Below are 24,197 nucleotides of genomic sequence, written 5' to 3' on the forward strand. Positions count from 1 at the left end.
ACAAATTCAGTTAGCAATGATCCTTTGGGATACTTGACTCTTAAGTAGGGTTTAAAAGTACGGTTAAAAAAAAATCCTGTTATGAAATATTGGATATTCTCCTATTCAAGACATAGAACAAACTGGACAACTATATAGAATGATCTGTGCCTTTATAGGGAATATAAGTAAGTGAACCAAATGTGATAACTTCTGTGATAGGGAGATAGAAGCTTGGTGGGGCATGGTGTAGAAGACATGTACCCCACTTTTGCCTCCCCACCTCTTCCTTCTGACACAGTCCTCTCTGTTTCCCATCCCAGTACTTTTCCCCTTCTATCTTTTCTTTCTGATCTGAATAGTACAGGTCCCAACAGGGTAGGGCAGGGAGAAATAGGTCAGGAAAGGAAAAATACAGTATTGGACAGAAAATGAAGGTGTTTGGATGGTAGCTCTGAGAGGTGTTTTGGTGTGATTTCTGTTCACACTGAAAGGGAATTAGAATTGTAGGAGGTAAGGGAAATGCCCTTCCTTCTTCCACCTCATCTCGAGCCCAGAAAACAAAACAAAACAAAACAAAACAAAACAAAACAAACAAACCAAAAACCCCCCCAAAACTCCCTGGAACCATGGAAACCATTAGATTCAATTTGTAATCATTTTCACAGAGTCAAGTGTGTTCTTCCTGTCTCTTTTATTGGTTTCTTTTTGCCTTCTTCTTTTCAATAACTGCTGTGATTGAGCCTTCCCTATCTTTGCCGGCACTTCCCAAATCGGCCTCTTTGGACGGTGTATAGATTCTCTGACAAGGGAGTTATTTATTGGCTACATAGATTTTCTGTCTCTTGCTCCTCAGGGTATGTAGTTGTGTTTTATTTTCCCTTTTTTCTTCCTTCGTTTGCTTGCTCATTTTATTCCTTGCTATTTTCTCATAAAGAAAAAAAAAATTCTATTTTAGCTTACTTTTTTTTCCCCTAAGTGTTTTTGAGGAGATTTCCCCCCAGCATTATACCTCTGATATGTTTATCCTCTGTGATAAAGTACTTCCACTGCCTGCATGGGAAAATACATACACATGAAGTAAACAATGAATTTACTTTTAAGTCATGAAAATAATCAGCCTGTTCTAGCATTCTGCTAGAATATGCTTCATTTACCAAGGTTGGTAAGAAAAAGTAGTGCTTATATTTTTTGAATTTCCATTTTTAGATGTAATGCTTTGTTTTGTGTTGAGCAATATTAATAAGTTAAGGTTTTGAAAACCTCCTAAAACAATGGCTTAATAACAATCATAAAGAGACATATTATTTAAAGAGAATTGAAATGAATTCAGATGGAAAGGGCTTTTTTTTTTTGGACCCTGCCCCATACTTCCCTTCTCTGCTAGGTATCTTTTATTATCTTCTCAGGGCACAATAGCTTTGGGTGGCTAGAATTTCTATGATTGCTCTTCTCTGTTTTGTTTTTATTCTTGTTCTTACTCTTGTAGTTTCCAAACTGATTGCTTTTCTAAAAAGATCTTATCTATTTATTTGAGAGAGAGAGAGAGAGAAAGAGAGAGAGAACGAGTTGGGGGAGGGGCCAAAAGAGAGGGAGAAGCAGACTCCCCACTGAGCAGGCAGCCCTACGTAGGGCTCAATCCTAGGACCCGAAGATCATGAACTGAGCCACTCAGGCACCTCCAAACTGATTGCTTTTTAACAATGGTTTTTGAACATGGAATTCCTGATTCACTTATTATCTAGTCAAAAATGCCTTGTTCATGGATAGCTGACTTATCAGCAGGGGATAGTGTCTTAGTCCAGTTTTCCCACCCTCCTTGACAATTAGGAATCATCCTTGTTGTGTTCAAAGCTCTGTCTATGGTGCTTAGCCTAGTACACTGCATACAATAGGATTCTCCGCAAAATAAATAAATACCTGTGATGTTAACAAGTGTACTGGAGACTTTAATGCAGTGGCTATATGACCAACAGATAATTTGGCTTTACTTCATTTAAGAAGAAGCACAAATCAAGAGATAGGAGATTTGAGAGTTCATCCTAGGTTTGCTACTTAGTCTGATAGTAATAATGTCAGTGATACAAATAAAAACCAGGATGATACTAATATAGCATTTCATAATTACTTCACACTTATAAATGATTAATTCTGTACTAAGTGCCTTACACCAATTGTCTTATTTAATTCTCACAAAACTCTAGGAGTTTGATACTATGGATATCCCATTTTATGGTTGAGGAAGGGGAAGCTTAGAGAAATTAAGGAACTTGCCTAATGCCACATAGCTGGAGAGTAGTGGAACACTGAACCTGCTTATTCACCTAGAGAAACTTACATAACCGAAAGCCCAAAGCTTAGGACTCAATTTCAATTTATCTGCAGTTTCTCAGGATTTCCCCAACTTTGTAATTAGTTTTATCCTCAGGCTAGTTTCCATCATGGTAGGAAGCAGCTTCATGGACTTCAAGTCCCTTTGGTCACTTCCAACAAGAAGAGAGAATCCCTTCTGGGACTTCTTTTACAGTAGTAAAGAAGTTTCTTTCCTAGAAATCCTCAGCAAATCTCTCTCTGTCCCCAGGTGAGTCATGTGTCCAGGCCTAAATCAATTACTATGACCATGGGAACAAACTTAATCAGAGTCAAGCTAGAGGTACATTTAGCTTCTCTAGAGCTACACAAATCCCAGTTGAATGCTGGGAAGTCAATCACTAGTTATACATGTCACATACACATATATAAAATCTTGCTTTAACAGTCTTATCTAATGAATATTTTGACAGAAGGCCTCCCCACAGTAGAACAATGTAATTTTATAAAAAATTTTTATATATCTACCTATCTATCTTTCAACACCAATATGTTTTATTTTTCCCCAGATTTATTTAGAAAAAATTGATGCATAACATTGTGTAAGTATAAGGTTTATAGCCTGGTTGATTTGATATACTTGTATACCTTAAAATGATTACAACAGTAGCATCCCCTCTTATAATTACCAATTCTTTTTTGTGGTGAGAACATTTAAGATCTACTAGTCTCTTAGCAACTTTCAAGTACATAATGCAATATTGTTAACTATAATCACTATGCAGAACATTAGGTAAAATTTTCATTTATTTGGGCTGCCTGGCTGCGTCAGTTGGTAGAGCATGCAACTCTTGATCTTGGGGTTGTAAATTCAAGCCCCATATTGAGTGTAGAGATTACTTAAAAATAAAATCTTAAACTTTTAAAATTGATTTAAAGAAGGATATTGTTGAATAGTGTCCCTCCAAAACTCATGTCCACCCAGGACCACAGAATGTGACTTTATTTGGAAATATAGTCCTGGCAGATATAATTTGTTAAGTTAAGAGGAGGTCATACTGGATTATCATGGCCCTAAATCCAATAACTGGTGCCATGTGCTATGTCAGAATGTGCTATGATCTGAATGTTTTTGCCCCTATAAAATTTATATGTTGAAATACTAAAGCCCAGTGTGATGAAATTAGGAGGTGGGGCTTGGCAAGTGCTCAAGTCATGAGAGAACCCTCATTAATGGCATTAATGCTCTTATAAAAGAAGCTCTAGGAATCTAGTTGACTATTTCCACCTTATGAGGATACAATGAGAAGTTTGATAATCTGGAAGGAGCACTCACCTGATCATGCTGGCACCCTGATCTTGGACTTCCGGCTTCCAGAACTGTGAGATATAACTGTCTATTACAGTCTGACTAGATTAGACATCATGTGAACATGCAGACGCACAGAGACACACAGAAGGAAGAATGCCATGTGAAAATCAAAGTAGAGATTCGAGTTATCCTGCCACAAGCCAAGGAACATCAGGTGCCATCAGAAACTGGAAGAGGCAAAGAAGAATATTCCCTTAGAGCCTTCAGAGGGAGCCAACACCTTGATTTCAGCCTTCTAACCTTAAAAACTCTGAAATAATAAATTTCTTTTGTTTTAAGTCATCAAGTTTGTGGTGCTTTGCTATAACAGCTATAGGAAAATAATACAGACATCATGGAGAGATATAGCAGATGGGTAGTGTAATGGAAGACTATATATGCACAGTCTAAAACTGACAAGGCACTAATATCCAGAATATCCAGGGCCCTGAAATCAATAAGAAAAACACAACAATAGAAAAGAAGATGGATACAAGATATGAACATGTAATTTATAGAAAAGGAGACTAAAAAAATTTAATACCTGAAGAGATGCCCCAAATCATTAATGGTCAGAAATGCAAATTGAAATGAAATATCACTTTTCAACTATTAGCCTGGCAAAGATAGGTGTGCCAATTCTTTTTTTTTAAAAGATATTATTTATTTATTTGACACAGAGAGACAGCCAGTGAGAGAGGGAACACAAGCAGGGGGAGTGGGAGAGGAAGAAGCAGACTCCTAGCAGAGAAGCCTGATGTGGGGCTCGATCCCAGAACGCTGGGATCACGCCCTGAGCTGAAGGCAGACGCTTAACGACTGCGCCACCCAGGCGCCCCAGGTGTGCCAATTCTTGATCAATATGTGAGAATTACAAGAACCCTTCTGCGCCACCCAGGCACCCCAGGTGTGCCAATTCTTGATCAATATGTGAGAATACAAGAACCCTTATGTCCTGCTGGACAGAGCGTGAACTGGGGCAGCCATTCAGAGACTAAGATGGAAATAGTAACCAAAATTAAGTATATGCATGCATTTTGACCTGTCAACTCTGCTCATGGATATGTAACCCAGAGAAATTATTTCATAAGTCCATAAGAAGATGTATGTAAATGGAAATGTTATTGCAAACATTGCTATTGTTGTTAATAATTGGAAGCAACCTGGGTGTCTATCATAGGGAATATAGATAAATTAAAATGTGGTGGTTGTACATCATGGAATATTTTGCAGCATTTAGGAGTAATGAATTAGAAGTACACATAGCAATGAGTGGATATAAAACTATGCTTGTGAAAAGGAAGGATCAGAACCAAATATATCATGCAATATCACTTATTTAATTAAATATATTTCCTCATTAATCAGAGCACATTTTATAAGAATACAAACAAAAGAAGGATATACATTATACACAATAGAATGGTTATCTACTAGAATGATGGGTATGGAGGCTAAAAGGCAATAAAATCAATCAGTAAAACAGGGCCTTATGTGGATCAATGATATTGTATAATAAAATAGTGAGCAGCATTATCTCAATCCTGTCCACTTGAGGTCTAAAAACACAATGTGCTGTCAGTAAAGAAATGGTCACACCAAATTGCTAGGCATTTTTCTGCAACATTTTATTTTTTCAAAAGACATAATTTAGAACTGAGCTCAGTGTATACTAAAATGCAGCATACATTATTTCCTTATTCCAATGTTCAGATAACTTTCCTGTTTCCCTGCCCCCCTTATTTTCTGTCTCCTTTACTTACTTTTCATCCTCTGACACCCTTTCCCCTTAAACGTATTCCTCAGGCTTTTGTTCTTAGTTCTTATTTCTTACCGTACAAAGATTTCCTGAGTGTTGGATTCATGTCTATGCCTTCCACAACTCAATGTCTCTAGTTCCCACCTTTCCCACAACTATTGATCCCCACCTGAATTTCCTATAGGTTCTAAGCTCAGTAGGTCTGATATTAAACCCATATTCTCTTCTTCTTTGCCCTATAAATTTGACCTTTTAAAATGATATTATTCCCCCAGTATCTCAAGCTAATTTGAGAAACATCTTAGACTCCTCTCTCTACCCCATTCCATATGTCAAATCCTATTTATTGTACTTCAGAAGCATCTCTAAACCCAGTTCCTTTTCATATCTCCACAACACAGAAAGACACTGAAGGGGTTTAAGTACCAATGTAATATAAGTAGAACTGTTTTAAAAATGATTACTCTAAATGCAATGAGAGGAATTTATTGAAGAGTTGGAGGTATGGAGACAAGTTTAAAGTTATTGATGAAATCCAAGAAAGAGATCATGGATGCTGGAACTAAGGTGGTGGCAGTGGAGATACAGGGAAATAAATTACTTTCATAGATATTTTGATTCTGCCACAGACAGAACTTAGTGATGGATTTGATGTGAATCATTGGGAAGGTAGGGAGAGCCATGAAGCGTGGCTGTCAGGTTTCTTTTGTCAACAACTGGATGGATGTTGTACAATTTTCTGAAGAGAGAATAGGGAAGGAGAAAGTTTCTTATTGAAGAAACTTTGAAGCATTTAGAAATAAGTTGCATAAATGGATCTAATTCTCAAAACTGAGTCTGGGCTGTTGATAAAATTTGAAAGTAGGTAGAATATTAATGCTTTTGACACCATGGTAGATGGATGAGACCACTCAGGAAGAGAGTAGAGTTAAGGGAAGCCAGGCTAGAGTAAAGTCCTAAGGAACACCCACATTTAATGGTTGGTAGAGGACAAGGTGTTTACAGAAAGGATGAAGAATGAGGAGACAGAGGAGTTAGAAGAAATGATATACAGGGTGAAGCCAGAAAAACCTGTGGAAACATTGCTTCAAGTCTGCGAGTAAGTCTGGGAATCAAATACTGTGAAGAGTGGTAGGATGAGAACTGAAACCAAGCCCATTGGATTGGAGACATGTGAGTAACATGGGTGCAATGGGGTAGCTGCAATTTTTGAGTTCAGACAAAGTGGGAGGTAAGGAAATGGGGGCAGCAAGTTTAGACGTCATTTAGGAGATGTTTGGGTAAGGAAGAGTCCAAAGATACAGCACAGTAGTTGGAAAGTTATGTGGAATCCAAGGAACTTTTTTGCTTCATTTTGTTTTGAAGATGTTTCTACTAGTTTTCATTTTTCTACATTGTATGATAATTATCTGCTCCCAGTGAAACTCTGCCAGTAGATTTTGGTTCGCTTGAAAGAAGGGCCCATGTCTTATTTATTTTATTATTCTTAAATTTTTTTTATTTACTGTTCTTATCTCTTAGCACCTAAGTGGGCCCACTATATGCAGTCATTAAATATGACGAATAAAATGAGGCTTGATTCCTAAACAAATCCAGTCAGTCAGCTCATCACCTTTGCAACAAGCTTCTAATTTGAATGAAAACAAGTGGGGCACATTGGTTATTATCACATTAAATTAACTGATGTCACGGTTGTTAGTTTAAAATAAAGCATACTTCTTGGGGCGACTGGGTGGTTGAGTTGGCTAGGCATCTGACTCTTGATTTTGGCTGCAGTCATGATCTCAGGGTCAGGAGATTGAGGCCCACATCAAGCTCTGCACTCAGCAGGGAGTCTGCTTAAGATTCTCCCTCTTTCCCTCTCCCTCTGCCTCTCACTCTGCTCGCACGTGTGTGCACATGTTCTCTTAAATAAATAAATAAATCTTTAAAAAAAATAAAAGCATCCTTCTCATAAGGCATTAGTTTCCTCCAAATACAAGAGGATTTTATTAGATAATAACAGTGGAGTCCCTCTTTTCACCCCCTGAAAAGAAATAACTTAAAAACAAACAAACAAACAACCTAACAATAGGAACTGTAGGTTGGGAGAAGAAAAATAAGAGAAAACAAACAGGAGTTAAAACAAAGAATAGGGGGGAAAAAAAGGAAAGATATATCTGCTTCTAGAAAGGGATTCTTTAAAAATGGCCATCAACAAAATTTTAAAAAGATAATTATTCATGAGAGTCATTTTATAAAATGTTTATTTTTTTCAAAATATCCTTGTGGTTTACTATCTCAGTTATAGGTAGGTCTTCCTTCTAATGTTTTTTTCTCCCTTTAAACATCTTTTTAAAAATTTTATGGTGCTATGCTAAGATTTTATACATACCTTTTATAGCGTTTTTATATTTTATATATAAATTTTATATTTATAATTTTATAGGTTTTTTTCATTTAGTGATTTCTTCATTGTATTTAAAAGCCATTATGTGATTTAAGAGAGAGACAAATATTTTCTGCTTATTGCTGGTTAGTATTTTGAATTTAACTTAGCCCATCAACCTACAATTAATTTTATCACTATTATTGCTTCAGTTAAATGCTGTAATGGCCAGGGTAGCTTCCTTATTTTAAGACAGTAATTTTCTATGTCATTGTAGGAATGACATTTGTTCTTTGTAATATCCCAAATATAAAATGGCTTTCTTTCCTAGAAACTTTCTGATTCTTATAAATAAAGTCTTCATCACTGAGGTAATTTTCCTACAATATTCTAAGAAATTAAAGTCAGATTTGCTGAATTATTCTACATTCTACAGTTTTAGCATTCATAATTTACAATTATTAGAAAACAGATTTTTGCTACATGGTCAATCTTGCTGGGATTTTGATTTTTTCTTTCAAAATTTCCACAAATATTAATGATTCAACTATTTTTGTGTGTGATTTATAAGTAAAATACTCCAATAGGAAATGTGTTTTCTTTCTTCGATGATTTAAAATTCTGTTTTCCTCTGCAATGTTTTGTAGTCTGATTTTAATAGATCGCATTACCTTGTTGAGTACAAGGAATATGTTAGCTAGATACCAAATGGAACTATTTTTAACTGCTTCTCCTCTGAGTCCAAAAAACATTTAAAAGTTTCTCTTAAACCTTACTTGAAATGTGGATCGAAATAATTTTAGCTTGTAGTTAATATAAAATAGCAACAGTTTGCAGCCTGAATTGTGTTAGTAAATTTCATTTATCCTGAAAAATTTCCCAAATTTCCCAAGTTCATCTTTTATTCCTCAATTATGTGTATGTGTGTGTGTATGTGGATAGATGAATGGATGGATGGATGGATAGATAGGTAAACAGACACAGTTGACTCTTGAACAACACAAGTTTGAACTGCACGTGTCCACTTATACATGGATTTTTTTTAAAATAAATATACTACAGTAATATAAGTGTATTTTCTCTTCCTTGTGATTTTCTTAATAATATTTTCTTTTCCCTAGCTTCTTTATTGTTAAGATTGCAGTATATATTAAATATAACATACAAAATAATTGTTCATTGATTGTTTAAGTTATCCATAAGGCTTCTGGTCAACATAGTAGTTAAGTTTTGAGGGAGTCGAAAGTTATGGGTGGATTTTTGACTCTGTGGAGGGTTGGCACCTCTAACCTCATGTTGTTCAAGAATCAACTGTAGATAAATAGACAATAAAATGAAATGTGTAGCAATAGTCTGATTGCCTTAATGGAGCCATTTATCTAAGACCTAGTTATTTATTTAACATCTACTATTTGTTAGGCATTACTCTACATGCCACTTATGATGGTGAACAATATAGAGAGATATTCCACCCTCTTAAACTTTGTGTATTAATGAAAGGAAGACACAGGTGTAAAAATAATGGAAATGTAATTTCAGATAGTGACTAATGTCTAAAGGAAGTAAAAAGGAGATATAATAATGATTGACTATTTAAACAGAGAATAGTGGATAACACACCTTAAAAAACAAACAAACAAACAAACAAACAAACAAACAACCCAAAACCTCGCTGTAAAGAAGAGGCTTTAAACGAAAACCTGATTAATAAATAATCACCAGCTCTGCAAAACCCAAAGGAGAAACAACGTGGATAGAGAACACAACAAAGTTCCAAGGCCAGCTTGGCTAGATCCTATTTGGGAAGAGAAGTAAGGCCAGGAGTGTTGGGTAGACACAGAGCTAATTAAAAATTTTTTGTCTTCTCAATTGGAATACAATTGCAATAAGTCACAAACCAGTTAATCAATGAGTAATTATTTATTTCTAACTCATTATGCATTGAAATCTGTTGGGAGACAGGTTTAAATTGCCCTTTCACAGTTTACAAAATGGAGGGTTAAGTAGTAAAATTCTTTTAAAAACTATTATTCTCCAGTATTTCAAACCTACAGAAATGGGCAGAGAACCATGTCCACTAGATTTAAGAGACCTGACCTGCTCATATTTTGACATTATTTCTTCAGATGCCTTTTAAGAAATAAAATGTTACAGATATACTTGAATCTTCTTCATACACTCTTGCTTGTGCTATTCCCTCCCCTTCGAAGAGGGAGTTACCATTGTGAAGTTGGTAAGTACCTCTTCATATTTTTATAAGCCTTTTTATGGTGAAATATAGACATAGAAAAGGGAAAAATAAAAAATATACGAATCAATGATTTATCACAAAACATCATTTAACTATTGCCTAAGAAAGAACAATGCCAAGACAGAAGCACCTATTATTCCGATGTGATCACTCTTCCCTCATTTCTCCCAGAAGTGTATGCTATCCTGACGTTAACAATTGCTTCCAAGCAGCTCTTTATAATCTTCTCATCCATACTTTAGCTTTGCCTTAAAAAACATCTTATGTAAATGAATTAATGCTGTAGGTAGGGTTTGTGTCTGCCACCTTTAGCTCAACTGATTTGTGAGATTCATCCATGTTTTATGTGTTGTTGCAATTTTTTGTATGTGTCTAGCATAACTTATCCATTCTAATGTGGATGGACATTTGAGTTGTCTTCAGCTTTTTGACTATCACAAACAGTGCTGCTATAAATATTCTCACGCATAAAATTTGGTGCTTATGTGTTGTCATTTTTTGTTCTGTGTATACTTTGGAGTGGAACTGTAGAATCGTAGGCTATGTGTAGTTTGACCCTTAGTAGAAGAAAATTCTGAACTGCTTTTCAAAGAGTTTGTACAAATCTACTCTCCCACTGATGGTGGAAGTTTTTCCAATGTTCCACATCTTCATCCACACTTTGTATTTCAATTTCAATTTTAGCCATTCTGGTGGGTGTGTAGCATTATCTCTATGGTTTTAATTTGTGGTTCTCTGTGACTAATGATGTTAAAGGAATTATCATATCCTTACGGACCATTTGGACTGACCATTTGAATATCCTCTTTTATGAGGAGCCTGATTGAGTCTTTTGGTTAATTTTTAAATTAGGTTGTCTTTTTTTTTCTTATTAATGTGTAGGATTCTTCATATATTCTAGATACAAACCTTTATAGGTTACATGTGTATTGAAATAATTTTCTTCTACTCAGTAGTTTGTCTTTTTACTTTTTAGTAGTGTCTCTTGATGTAGTCCAAATTATTCATCTTTTCCTTTCTGGTTTTTTATTATTAACTTCTATAAGTTTTATTGTTCTTTCATTCATATAGAAACCTACAACCCACCAGGAATTGACTTTTTTTTTTTTTAATTTTTGTGATCAGTGTGAGGTAGATGTAAAGTTTCATTTATATTGGGTACTGATAGCCCATTGCCTTAGCGTCATATGGTGAAAGACTCTTCCACTGCTCAGCGGTATCACTTTTATTGTGAATCAAATGTCCTGCTATATGTGTGTCGGTTTATATGCTGTTTATTCTATCCCATTGATCTGTTCTTATGCTCATATCACATTATCCTATTATAGTTTTATAATAATTTTTGATATTTGGTAAGACAAATCCTCTCTCCTTGTTCTTTTCTAAGCTTGTTATGATAGTTCTCGTATTATACACACACACACACACACACACACACACACGTACTGAAATCTTGATTGGAATTGCACAAAAGCTATAGACATTTTTGGGGACATTTGACATCTTAGGTGTTTTAAAATTTACAAATATAGTGTATTCTTTGATTTTTACAGGCTTTCTTTAAAACTAAAGAATTCCTAAATATCCCATCATTCTTTTACAGTTTTCTATGTAGAAGTCTTTTACAATTTTTTGTTAGATCTATTTCTAGGTATTTGATAATTTTGATGTTATTGGAAATGGTTCTTTAAAAAAATTCATTTTCTAACCATTTGTTACTGGTATATAGAAGCATAATTGATATTGTTGATCTTGTATCTAGAAATCTTGGCACTGTTGCTTATTAATTTTAATAATCTTATATGCTCATTTAGAGTTTCTTTGTATATAATCATATCCTGGACAAATAATATTGATGTATTTCCATTTATAATCTTTTTACTGGAGGTGGTCAGATCAGGCATTTTTGTATATCCTTGACGTCAGAGAGGAAGTTTGTAACATTTCATCATTAAATATATTTCTGTTGATGTGGGTTTATTAAAGAAATATTTTCTCAGTTTTTCTTCACAAGTCTTTATTTTACTTTCATTTTGAAGAATATTTGTACTGGATATCAAGTTCTAGGTTGGAAGGCATTTTCAGTCGTTTTCACTTTTAGGCATCATTCGACTGCATTCTGGATTCTATTGTTTTTATTGAAAGTTTCACTATTATTACTTTGAGGGTAATATCCTTTTCACCCTCCTTCCCAACCCTTACCACTTTTAAGATTTTTTACTTACATTTTCAGCACCTATGCTTTTATGTAATTAAGTGTAGGCTTCTTTCATTCATTCTGCTTGGGATTTATAGAACTTTTTTGATCTCTGGATTAATGTCTCTCTTCAGTTTTGGAATGTTCTATTTCAAGTACTACTGTTTTTCTTTTCTTTTTTCTCTTCTTTCTTTCCAGAACTCCAGTTACATGTAGTTTAAACTATATTACTGTTTTTTTCTCTCTGTCTTCTACTTTCTTTTCTCTATCTTCCTTTTCTTTGTCTCTCTGTGCCCAATAATGCCAATAGTTGCAGTCTTATTCTTCTGTTTCTACTGCCTGTTTCTGCTGATTTTCATCCATGCAATTTTGTTCCCTTGGGCATTTGGTTATGTTTGATTACATAATAAATATTGTATTTGCAAAATTATTTGTAAATGTTATCTTCATCCAGAGAGGATTTATGTTTGCATCTACTAGGTGCTCCAGGACACTAGCAATCCTAGTTCTACTTATAAAATCGCCAGGGTTGGCATGATTCAGAGAGCTACAATTCCTACAAGAACCTCTCTATTTATAGTTTACCTATCCTATAAGGGTAGCCTTAGAGTATCCAGTCCAAAGCCACAGAAATCTACCAGCCCTCTCCCTGCTCCCTGCCAGAGGTTTCTAGCCTCCAGTCTTTAATTCACTAGCCCCACAAGTCTGGTAAAAGTAGTCCACAGCCTCTCTGCCACTCTGCAGCACCTTCTATAATCAGCTAATGCCCTTTAGAGTACAAAACCTAAAATACAGGGCATCTTTGACCTTCCTTATCTCTTGATTCTTGGTCCAGTAAATTTTTGGCATTTTCTTATCTTCCCTATAAGAATGCATATATTAAAAGGCTTTTTTTTTTCCCTCCAGTATTTGTAGTTTTCCTAATGGGGTGATTGATTGGAATAAGTTAAAGTTCTGCCTATACGCTGTTTGTACTGGGTCCATAAGTGTTCAGAAAATTGAGTTTCTATTACCATAACCTAATCTAGAAATTTGGGATATATCATTGAAAAACTGGTTGTCTGCTATTTGTAGAGTTCACAATCTGGTTTAATTATTGAACTTATATGTTTAAATCATATGAAATGTTACAAGGTGTAAAATGTCATAGAAAAATAAAGGAACGTAAAGGAATTTGAAAAAAAATATGACCACTGCTTTCATAATTGTTATGTGAATTTCATAATAATATTGAAATTTAGGAGAGCATTCATATACATACACTGATGCCCAGGGATTATGAATGCTTTTACTGAAGTACAGATTCAGGGTCTCATTATAAATTGGCAGGAATTGGAACTCAAGTCTATTTCTTTTTTCTCTTTTTTAAAGAATTTAATTATTTATTTGTCAGAGAGAGAGAAGGGGAGAGAAACAGCACAAGCAGGAGGAGTGGCAGGCAGAGAGAGAAGCAGGCTCCCCGCTGAGCAAGGAGCCTGATGCAGGACTCGATCCCACCACTCTGGGATCATGACCTGAGCCAAAGGCAGACGCTTAACGGACTGAGTCACCCAGGTGTCCCTGAACTCAAGTCCACTTCTGTCCTTAACATTTTTTTTGCCTCCTCTGACTTTGAAGATAATTACTGAGCATGCTAAATATCTTTCATATAAAATGCTCTTTCTTCCCTTGAAACTATGATCATGTCACTGTAATATAGGAACTGGAAAAATTGTTCTAATGTTAGTAAGAAATATTGAACTTGAGGCATAATCGGGTAGAAGATTAGGCTAATTTGGGAACAGGAGTTGAGAAAAGGAAGACATCACTTCAAATCCTGGCTTTGCCACTCGTTAGCTACATGGTCTTGAAAAAGTTATTTACATTCTCCAGGCTTGTATTTCCTCATGTGTAGAATAACACCACCTCCCTCAACAGGTGGATATATGAGTTAGAGGAATTATATTAGATAATACATGAAAATCACTCCTGTGTAATAATGAATTTGGCTGGCCTTAATCCCTGGTTTCAGGCAGGTAGCCTCTAAATCCTTGAAATTTTTCTAGTGATTGGAGTATTTCTTATTCATGGTAGACATCGATATTTTATGCTAACAAGATCGTCGGCTTCTAGATATTTTAACCTAATAAGATTACTCAGGATGGGGGCTGGTCATACCAGATAGACTAACCCTGTGATTAAAGGGTTGGTCCTTTGAGCTATATAATGTTAGCCTGACCCCCAAGGAGGCCAGAGAGGCTGGAGAATTCAACCTCATAGCCAATGATTTAGCCAGTCATGCTAACATAATGAAACCCCAACAAAGACTCTAGATTCTAATTCTAGGCTTGGGTGAGCTTCTCTGTGCTTTCTATTGCACAGTATAGTGCTTTTGGTGTATTATCATACAATGATGTGCCTGGAGGGTGATGTGTCCTAATTCAAAGGAGAGAAGACAATGGAAGCTCTGCATTTAGGACCCTTCCCAACTTCTCCTTATGTGTCTCTCTCTTTGGGTCCTTTTGATTTGCCTTTTATCCTTTCACTAAAATAAAACTGTAATTGTAAGCAGAGTGCTTTCCATAGTTCTGTGAGGTTCTAGCAGATTATTGAACCTGAGGGGGTAGTAGAAACACCTGAATCTGTAGCTATCTGGTCAGACCTCTGAGGAACCCTGTAGCCATCTCAGGACCTCTGAACTTGTGCTGATGTCTGAAGCAAAGTTAGTGTTGTGTTAAGACTGTCCCCTCAACCTATAAAGTTGGGCCTAAGTCTGGGTAGTTAGTGTCAGAAGTCATACTAATTACCTAGCATAGTGTTCAGCAAATAATAGGTGTTAATTAATAGTGATCATTAATCAATAATTAGAGATATGATTATTACGTTCTTAATATAAAACAGACACTCCATCACTACCACATATGGGGGATTTAAGCTTATCAATGCTTAAAATTGGTGAACAAATAATTAATTTGTTAAAAATAATTTCTTCACAGTCAAAATGTATAATCACTCAGTATTATTACTTCTGAACTCTTATGTGGTTTGGCTGACTAAAGTTTGAAAACTAGTGTTTCATTATGTAATAGCATATTGATAACAAGAGCAAATCTCCCTGGATTACCTTCTTATAATCTATATTTTAAGAGTCTCTATTTAAATTCACTCTATTATGTTCTAAATCATTTATGCTGTATTACAACGTATGTAGAAACAGTAACCTGTGAACTATGCTTCTCCATAACTTTTTAAATATATATATATATATCTTAAATGAATGCAATGTGCATAAATATTTTTTAAATGCAAAAGCGAACTATTTGCACCTTTTGCTAATGCCTCTATTTACTTGCTTTGGCATAAAGAATGAGCCAGTGAACCTCTGTGTCCTGTGGAAAATGTATAAATGTTATCTGATATTGCTCTTAGATGTAATGCTAATTAATGTTAAATCACAAATAAACAGTATTTTAAATAGAAAAAAATAAAAAAAATAAAAAAATAAATTCACTCTAAGTCATCACCATTTACTGAGAGCCTTCTCTGTGTTAAGCATAGAGCTTAGACAAGATTCAAAGTGAAATAAGACAAGATCTCTTCACTTCATGGCTCATTATCTAGTGGGAGAGGTAGGCATATTAATTAACAACTCTAATAAGGTAGATTGTACTAAGTGTCTTAGTACAGTTACAAGCACGATGTTATGGGAGTATATGGGAGGAAAATATTAATGTCAGAAATGAAACTCTATTAACCTAGGCTTAGATTCTTGACATAAAGCAAACGTCACATGTGAAATTCCTCTGTAAGTTGCTGTTGAGAGTTTCTTCCCTTTACAGTTGTGCCACGCACCTGTTCATTTATATCATGGATTCTCAGTCTGTTGTTCTGAGGTAGTCTGTGATCCTAAAAAACCTTTTTTCTCTGTTTCTTTTCTGTTTCTTTGAAAAATCATTGTAGAAATATGCTTATTTATTGCAATTTATATTTTACAAGTATTATTTTACTCCAAATATGTGTTAGGGGAAAGGAATATAAGAATCCTGCAATGGGTATTAGTTGTCATTCCATGATTTGAGCCCAAAATAGCTCCTTATTGATTAAAATTAAACATATTTGATCTTGCCATTATAATTAGAGAATCTGTCTTTGTTTACAACAGACTGGTTTAACATGAAATATGTTAAACCTGAGGGGGAGGGGTGAACAAAAGCTACAGTGCTTCAGGTGTGGCCATGTTCTTGGAAATGTTCTTGCAAATGGGAACAGAAAACAACAAAGCTAGAAAAGTGCCTTACGTTAGCCATCCTGAAAATACATTCGACAACACTGATCAATTTTGTGAAAACGCTGGCAATTCAGTGCATCCAAGCATAAGGGTTAGAATGTGGTACATCAGCCCTTCTGTAATTTGACTTTACCCTACATCTCCAGCCTCATCTTTCAAATGCACTCCTTGGTTTCTTTACACTATAGTCCTGTTTTTTCCAGAAGGGTAGAAGAGTTTTCAAGAGTGTTTATTTCTGTTTACACTGTAGTCTCTGTCTAGATTGCCCTTTGCATTTTAGTCTGCCTGATGAACACCTGTCCATGTTTAAAGGCATAGTGGATGCTGAGCTCTTTTATGAAATCTTTCTTTTAAAAAAAAGATTTTATTTATTTATTTGACAGAGAGAGAGAGCAAGAGAGAGAGCACAAACAGGGAAAGCGGCAGGCACAAGGAGAGGGAGAAGCAGGCTCCCCACTGAGCAGGGAGCCCGCTGTGGGGCTGCATCCCAGGACTCTGGGATCATGACATGAGCCGAAGGCAGATGCTTAACCAACTGAGCTACCCAGGCGCCCCTTATGAAATCTTTCTTGTCACATTTTAGAATGAACTCTGTAGTTGATAGCTAATAAAAGAGCTTCCGGTGGAATCCACCTCTGGGTATCCATATTCTTCTGTAATCCCCACTCCTTGAGGCTGGACTAGTTAGTGACTTACTTCCAATGTATAGAATATAGCAAAAGTATTGGGGTATCATTTCTGAGATTAAGCTATATGAGACTGTGACTCTTCCTCCAGTGCTTAATTTTGATTCTACTCCTAGCAGTTTCTCCTCTAGACCTGCCCTGGGAAAAGGCCCTGGTTCACATATGCTAGACTATTTCAGTTTTTTCAGATTTTACTTGCACTAAACTATTAATTGGAGTGGAAAACTTTTTCAGTTTCTACTGTTGTTCTCAAATTTTCCTTTGTTGCTTTCCAAAGCTGTTGGCTATTTTGGGGTTTCTTGTTCTCAGATCCATCAGACATCCTTTTGTTCATCCTCGACTTCCTCCTGCAAGACTAATATCATGCTAGTCTATGGCTTTTGTTGGTTTGTCCCCATCTACTTGTATTTTCACAAGGGATATCTTGTCACTTTGGTATTCCTGTAACTATCATCCAAAGGTGTTTGACTTTGCTATCTAGTTGCTTGGAGTCCCAGCAGATCCAAATATTATGATGCTTTCACTGCCACCAGAAACTCAGAATTCTCTACTGGTTTTATCTTTTGATATAAGTATCTTAATTTTATTCTAGGGAACCACGAGTCCATGCCCTTCTGAAGAGTTGCCTCCATCCCCATGTTCCAGGACTAGGTATGTATGTCAAGCCTGTCCAGTTAAAAAAAGAATCACATAATAGTAATTGGTTCAAGAAAAATAGATGATCCAAAAGGACGAGGACTTTTGTTTGAACTCCTGAAAAACACATATATTCTATTTTTGACAAAATTTTAACTGGCTGACAAACATGTGGGACCCAGGAATGATGCCAGCTCAGAGTAGTGCAAAACCAAGAGACAAAGAGAGACCAAGTCTTTGTGACGTTATTGGGAACCCTTGATCAGGCTGTGCCTGAAGAAATTATATCCCCTAGATTTTTCAGTTATCTGAGCCAATATATATCTTCAGTAAGTAAATTGAAGTGTGAAAAAATGTTACATAAAGAATAGTCAGGAAAAGTCCATGCAGAGGTAGAATTTAGTTGACTCATACATACCTAATCATGTCATGTAACTTCATCTTCATCTATAGAAAGGGGGATATCAAAAGCCTGCACAATGCTGTTAGCTGTATTCTTGTGAAACTCAGTGAGATTTGGTCAACACAGTGTTTCAAACCTAGAGTATCTATCCCAGCACATAGGACTAAAGCTTATCCAGTTTAGCCCCCAAAGTACTGGTAAGGGGTTTCCTCACTATCATTCTTTCACTTTTCCTAGGTGCCCCTCTTGGGTTTATGGATGTTCTGAGGTATGGATTTGGAGATGTTCTAAGAGTCCTATAAAGTCATCCTTCCTTGTAGTCAGTCATCGATAGATGCTTCTACACTTAAATAGTACCTTTCCTATGGTCCTTAGCTGAGTCCCTTCACTTGTTTTTTCTTGGGCCAAGACATTTCTTTCTCATCAGGTTCTCAGGGCCCCATCTGATCATCAAAGTGACTTGTTCCTCCTGTCTAATTCCCTCACTAGACTCTCTATTTTATCACATGAATCCTCCTCCCCACCAAAACCCTCTCTTTTCATTTGTTTTCATAAAGACTTTGATGGTCCATTAAACTCAGAGTTAAAATTAGTATCAAACAAAAACCTGTTTCATTTCTTTGAATTCAAGGAAATCTCAAACTTCAAACACTCTCAGGAAGTGTAGAGAAATAAATACATACTATCTTTCTAATGCATCGCAGAAAAGAAAGATGAGCAAGACAGTTGTTTCTATAATAAATCAGGTTGAATGCTCATATCCTGTCACATATGTGAAAGTGCTTGGAAAACTGAAAAGTGATCCAGAAATATAAAGTAATGTAAAAAGAATCCCCCCAAGACTTGGTGGATGGTACTCAAATATTCTGATTTAGTGATATTTTCTAAGTTTCTTCATCCACATAAATCACAGGAATTACATTAGGTAAGTAACAGGCACACATCCGTTGTGATTAATTAGAAGAGCCGTTAATAATTATGTATAATTCTGTAGGTGAGCATATTGGTTAACAAATATAAAATGTAGAACAATACCCAGTGGTACATCAAAATTTATACGTATTAATTCTTTATCAACTTATTTGGAAACTAACTTATGAGATAATGGCCCAAAGAGCATTAGACAGTTTCATTGCATTTTTTTTTTTGAGTGAGAATGAAGTGCTATCTTTAAAAGGAAAAAGTTGAACTGAAAAGATATTGAAAACAAAATATCCGTTTTTGCTGCAGATGTTAAAAATGGAATAATCAAATATAAAATGAAATAAATATTCATGAGTCATGATTCATCTCCCTCACTTGATAGGAAACTGATATGTCTCTATGGTAACTGTGAAACTGCCATCAGGGAATGAGCACTTCTGTGTGCATGTGTTTTCATGAGCATATAATTTCAGAAGCATGTGATTAGGAATAAGAAAGAAGTTAAAATGAACTGCCACTAGGATCAATTGAGGTAAAGGAAAACAATGGAACAAAAGAAAATTCTAAGAGGAGATATGAAGAAATAATTGGGAGGTGATAAATAAAAAACAAACAAAAAACCAAACAACAACAAGTATTTAAACAAAAAGAAAAGAGGACTTCCTCCAAGGACAGGAGTTAGAATTCTCCACTATAAAAAATATGGCTTCTCTTTCAAGTCTGTAAGGTAGAGCAGGAACATACAAGAACAATGGTTGAATTGTTCAAGGTCACAGAGCTAACAGCAGATGTTCAACTCTGTCTTATGATATTAGAGAAGAATTTCATTGTCTCAGGGTTACTGATTTGGGTTAAGAAAGGAGAAGCAATGGGGTGAAACAGTTGGATTTGGATTTCGGCTGAGGGAGGATAATCACAGCCTTTACAGAAGAGCATGATTGGGTTACTCTTCTGCTAATCTTCCCAGCCAACATCTTCAGATTTGAGGAACTGCCCAGGATCCTTTCATTGGGAGAATCCTCTATTGGAGGGATAAGGAATTCAGGAAGATCCATCCAAATTTTCTGGGCACTCAAGTCCCTGCTGATATTTTTTGTTATCACTGATGGTCCTAAAAGAACCAGGCAGGAGGCCTTGTTGTAGAGATGCTGATTCCAACCTTGATGCCTTATTTTCTTTCCCTTACATCACTAGCAAAGTGAAAAACATTGTCCCAAGGTATATTGGTGTCTCAAAACCTGAATAGTTTTGTATGTTTCTTCCTTCATAAAAAAATAAAACATTACCAGAGGAAGATTTCCTGAATGATTTGATAGTCTTTTATTAGGCAAATTTAAATTTTTATTGAATTGAATCTATTTTATTGAATCTATGTTACTTAAAAATGAAATAATGCTGGAAAGTTTATAACAAATTACTGTTCAGAAATGTCTATTTGCACTTAATCTTCCTTTTTTACTTCAGCACCATCATATTCTATTGTTCTTGGTCCCACCAGTCCAGAGTCCCTAGGGATCATATTCTCAGGGACTAAATATCTGGTTTTCTGAAGAAGTTAGAGCCATTAACTTGGATTTGCAGGACAAGGATGTGGGGAACAGGAAGAAGGATGTCCAATTACTCCATATACAGATTTTTCAACTAATTCCCAGCTCCATTCCTCACTATGGACATTCAATATGCCTAGTGTCTCAAGTTCCAAATCTCCAGTGATCTGTGGGGAAAAGCCCGATTTTTAGCATTGGTTCCAACTGTGAGTTCCTAGTTTTCAACTTCCTTTTACCTACTAGGTGAGTTGCCACCCCACTATTTGCTTTTTGCACATTAACATTTATTGACCTCTTTTCACTTACTCTCATCCCTGCTCATTTTCTCTTTGTTTTTAGGATTTATACTTTTTAAAATCTCATTTGCATTTTAATATTATTTCCATTGGGAGCAGAGATTAACACATCAGACTAGAAGCCTTAACTGATGTTCTACGTACTATAATGTAGAGGATTAGATGAAAAAAGCTGGGAGAGATATTTAGGAAACTATTTGCTGGATTTCTTGTCTCTGAGTCCCCCTGAATTATGTGGCAGGCAGCATTCATCTCTCACTTTTTCATTACCAGTCATTTATTAGTCCTTAGACTCTGTGGCCAATCTTTTCCCTCAACTAGGGAGATAACAGAAAGCTTGGATCAAATCTTTCTCTTGAGCTCTAGAGCCAGGTACATCCAACTGCCTTCAAGTCCTCTCCGCTTGGAATTCCCAGAGATAACTCAAAACTAAAATATTCTGTCTTGGCTCACCTCCATCCAATCCAGCCCCCAACCTCTTCTCTTGCTTTATTTGCTACCTCAGCAAATGGTATTACCATCCATGCATTTTCAAAGACAGATTCCTGGAACTCATCCATATCTCTTCTCTGTTTTACTCCCCTCGTCAGCTTGCAAATGATTCCTGACTCCTATCCATTTACTCCTCCACCCCCGATGTTGCTCACCTCTCTCCTCTGTGCTCTTTGCCTCTTCCTTTCCAGCCTTCATGGCATACTTACATTCCAGCAACAGCTTTCTCCTAGTTAGTCTGTCTTTACACCTTTTCCATTCCAATTGATTTTCCACACTCAAGTCAGAGTGATCTTTCTAAAGCATAAATTTGGTTTTTTTAAATCTCCTTATTTGAAACTCTTTAGTGGCTCTCCACTGTGCTCAAAATAAAGTACAAATTTCGTGTCATGATCTGGTCCCCTTTTATCAAATGTCCAGCCTTACTTTTTGGCATTTTTCCTCATCTAACTATACTCTAGCCCTTCTTTTAAGAGTTTCCTCAGTGTGCCATGCTCTCTTTCACTGCTGGGATTTTAGCATGCATTTATCTTCTCTTCCTGGAACATCATCTTTTCTTCCTCTTTCCAGCATAATCCAGGAAGCAGTTGTTTAGTTAACTGTTATGTAACTCTTATGTAATCTTTAAGACTACATTTAGAGGTCATTTTCTCCTTCAACGATTCTCTGATATCTCTTCATGCAAAAGTAGTTATTTTTCCCATGTATTTTCATTAACCTTCTGTTTATTCATTTTAACATTTATCATATTGTATTGAGTCTCTCCCACTAGACTATAAATTTTTTCAAGACAGGGACTGTATTTTGTTTACTATTATATCTCTGATACCACAATTTTTAGAACTATAATAGATCCATATAAATGTTTTTTAAATGGATTAATGAGATAACGTAAGAACCTGGTTCAGGGGCATCCTCTTTGTTATTGATCTTGTTCTGATCACATATTCTGGTCCAGCTATCTGTCTGTCTTTCTCTCTCTCTCTTCCTCCCTCCCTCTAGTTCTATATCTAATTATTTGCTTTCAGATTCGACCTTCATTCTTTGGGTCTGGGTTCTTATCAAACCTCAGGACCAGGTCTGTCTGCTTGCTGAGATTTCAATTATACCTTTATTATTCAGCAGTATTTATTAAATGTCTATATGAGTTAGGTATAGTGCTCATTCAAAGATAAAGCAGAGAACAAGACTGGCTTAGTCTCCACATTCATGGAACAAAGATTCTAACTGGAGAGAATTGGAGGCAGATAACTTGCTCTTTAGTTTCACAGATGGAGAGAAATTATGTCCTAGGAGTTGTACCTGATGGATTACACCTGGACCAGATTTAGATGAGGAGATATTGACCTTTGATCTGATGTTATGTTAGGATGCCACAATAGGATGCTATAATAGGAACCTTGGGAGGGAGATGAAAGTATTTTGCATGTGGAAGGGATGTAAATCATTGAAGGCCAATGGGCAGACTATGGAAGACAGACTTTAAAGTGTCTCCCATTATTGCCACCTCCTGGCGTTCACATCTTTGTATAATCACCTTCACTTGAGTGTAAGTAGGGCCCTGTCACTTGTCTTTAGGCAATGGAATAGGAAAAGGTGATAGGATGGTACTCCCATGATCATGTTATGTAAAACTCCATCTTGCTAGCAGACTTATTCTAGAGACTTTGTCCCTTGTTGGATTTGAAGTAAGGGGCCATGTTAGGAGGCTTGTATGGCAAGGCACAGTCTCTAGGTGACAGCAAGAAGTTGAGACCTTCAGTCTCAAGGAAATGAATTCTGCCAATAGCCTAAGTGAGCTCAGGAGTGAAACCGAGTCAGGCCTCCAGATGTGACCCCAGTCCCAGCTGACATCCTTAATTGCAGCCTAGCAGAGTAGGGAGCTAAGCCTGCCTAGACTCGTAACCCCAGGAAACTGAGATAACAAATATGTGTTGTTTTTAGCTGCTAAGTTTGTTCTGCAGCAATAGAAAACTAACACAGGGAGACAGATAATAAACAAGTAAACAGATAAAGAGTGAATTGTGTTAAAATGTATGAAGGGGAATAAAAGGTAATATTGTAGAAAGAAAGTTTAGACAGTGGCTACTTTAGATGGAATAATCAGGAAAGGTCTCTCTTGAGATGTTATGTTGGCAGAAGCCCAATGAATGAAGGGGATCTAGACATCTTGTGGTAGAGTAGAGGATAGAAAGACATTTCAGCAGAGAGAATTTTTGATGCAAATGCTCTGAAATAGCAAACAACTCGACACATTGGAGGAATCAGCGGCCGCTGTATAAGCAAGAAGGAGAGTGGTAGCCACAGTGTATAGATTTTGGGGCCAAGTAGTAAGGAATTTGGACTTCATTTGTAGTGCACTGGGAAGCCTTTGAAGGACTCTTAGCAGGAGAGTGACAAGACTTACCCTCTATCTACTCTGTGAAGAATGGATTCGAGTTGGGGCCTTTGAATTGAGCAAAAATGAAAGCAATATAGTCATTAGGAAGCTGTCATAGATGAGGATTGATCATGACTTAGATGGAAATGTTAGCAGAGAAGATACATACCTCTCAGAGGTCAAGATAAGGACAGGCTCTCTTCATCATATGTGTAAGACCTTTCCTGGTCTGGCTCCCATTTACCTCTCCACCTTCGACTCCCTTCCCCTAGTGAACTTCTGTCCCTGCACACTGAATTTCTGCCAAGTGCCTGATATCAGCTCTCTCTAAAGTCTATGAGGTCTGACTGA

At 36.2% G+C, this 24,197-nt stretch overlaps 1 protein-coding gene across 10 annotated transcripts in view; it reads left to right on the top strand.

Annotated features, from left to right (window-relative positions):
- Window positions 1–24,197, top strand: part of LOC123797905 (uncharacterized) — a 242,911-nt gene that overhangs the window by 158,659 nt on the left and 60,055 nt on the right. For 9 of the 10 annotated variants that reach the window (XM_087864761.1, XM_087864758.1, XM_087864757.1 and 6 more), the window contains one exon: window positions 17,761–17,819. The exons of the other annotated variant lie outside the window; for it this stretch is intronic. Coding sequence is in view for 1 of the 9 variants with exons in the window: in XM_087864769.1 (XP_087720895.1) it covers window positions 17,761–17,819 (59 nt within the window). In the remaining 8 variants the exon portion in view is untranslated. The remainder of the gene's footprint in view (window positions 1–17,760; window positions 17,820–24,197) is intronic. 10 annotated transcript variants of the gene reach the window in all.

Source organism: Ursus americanus, chromosome 9 (genome assembly GCF_024610735.1).
Source record: "Ursus americanus isolate L20-20 chromosome 9, mUrsAme1.1.p, whole genome shotgun sequence".
NCBI classification, from domain to species: domain Eukaryota; kingdom Metazoa; phylum Chordata; class Mammalia; order Carnivora; family Ursidae; genus Ursus; species Ursus americanus.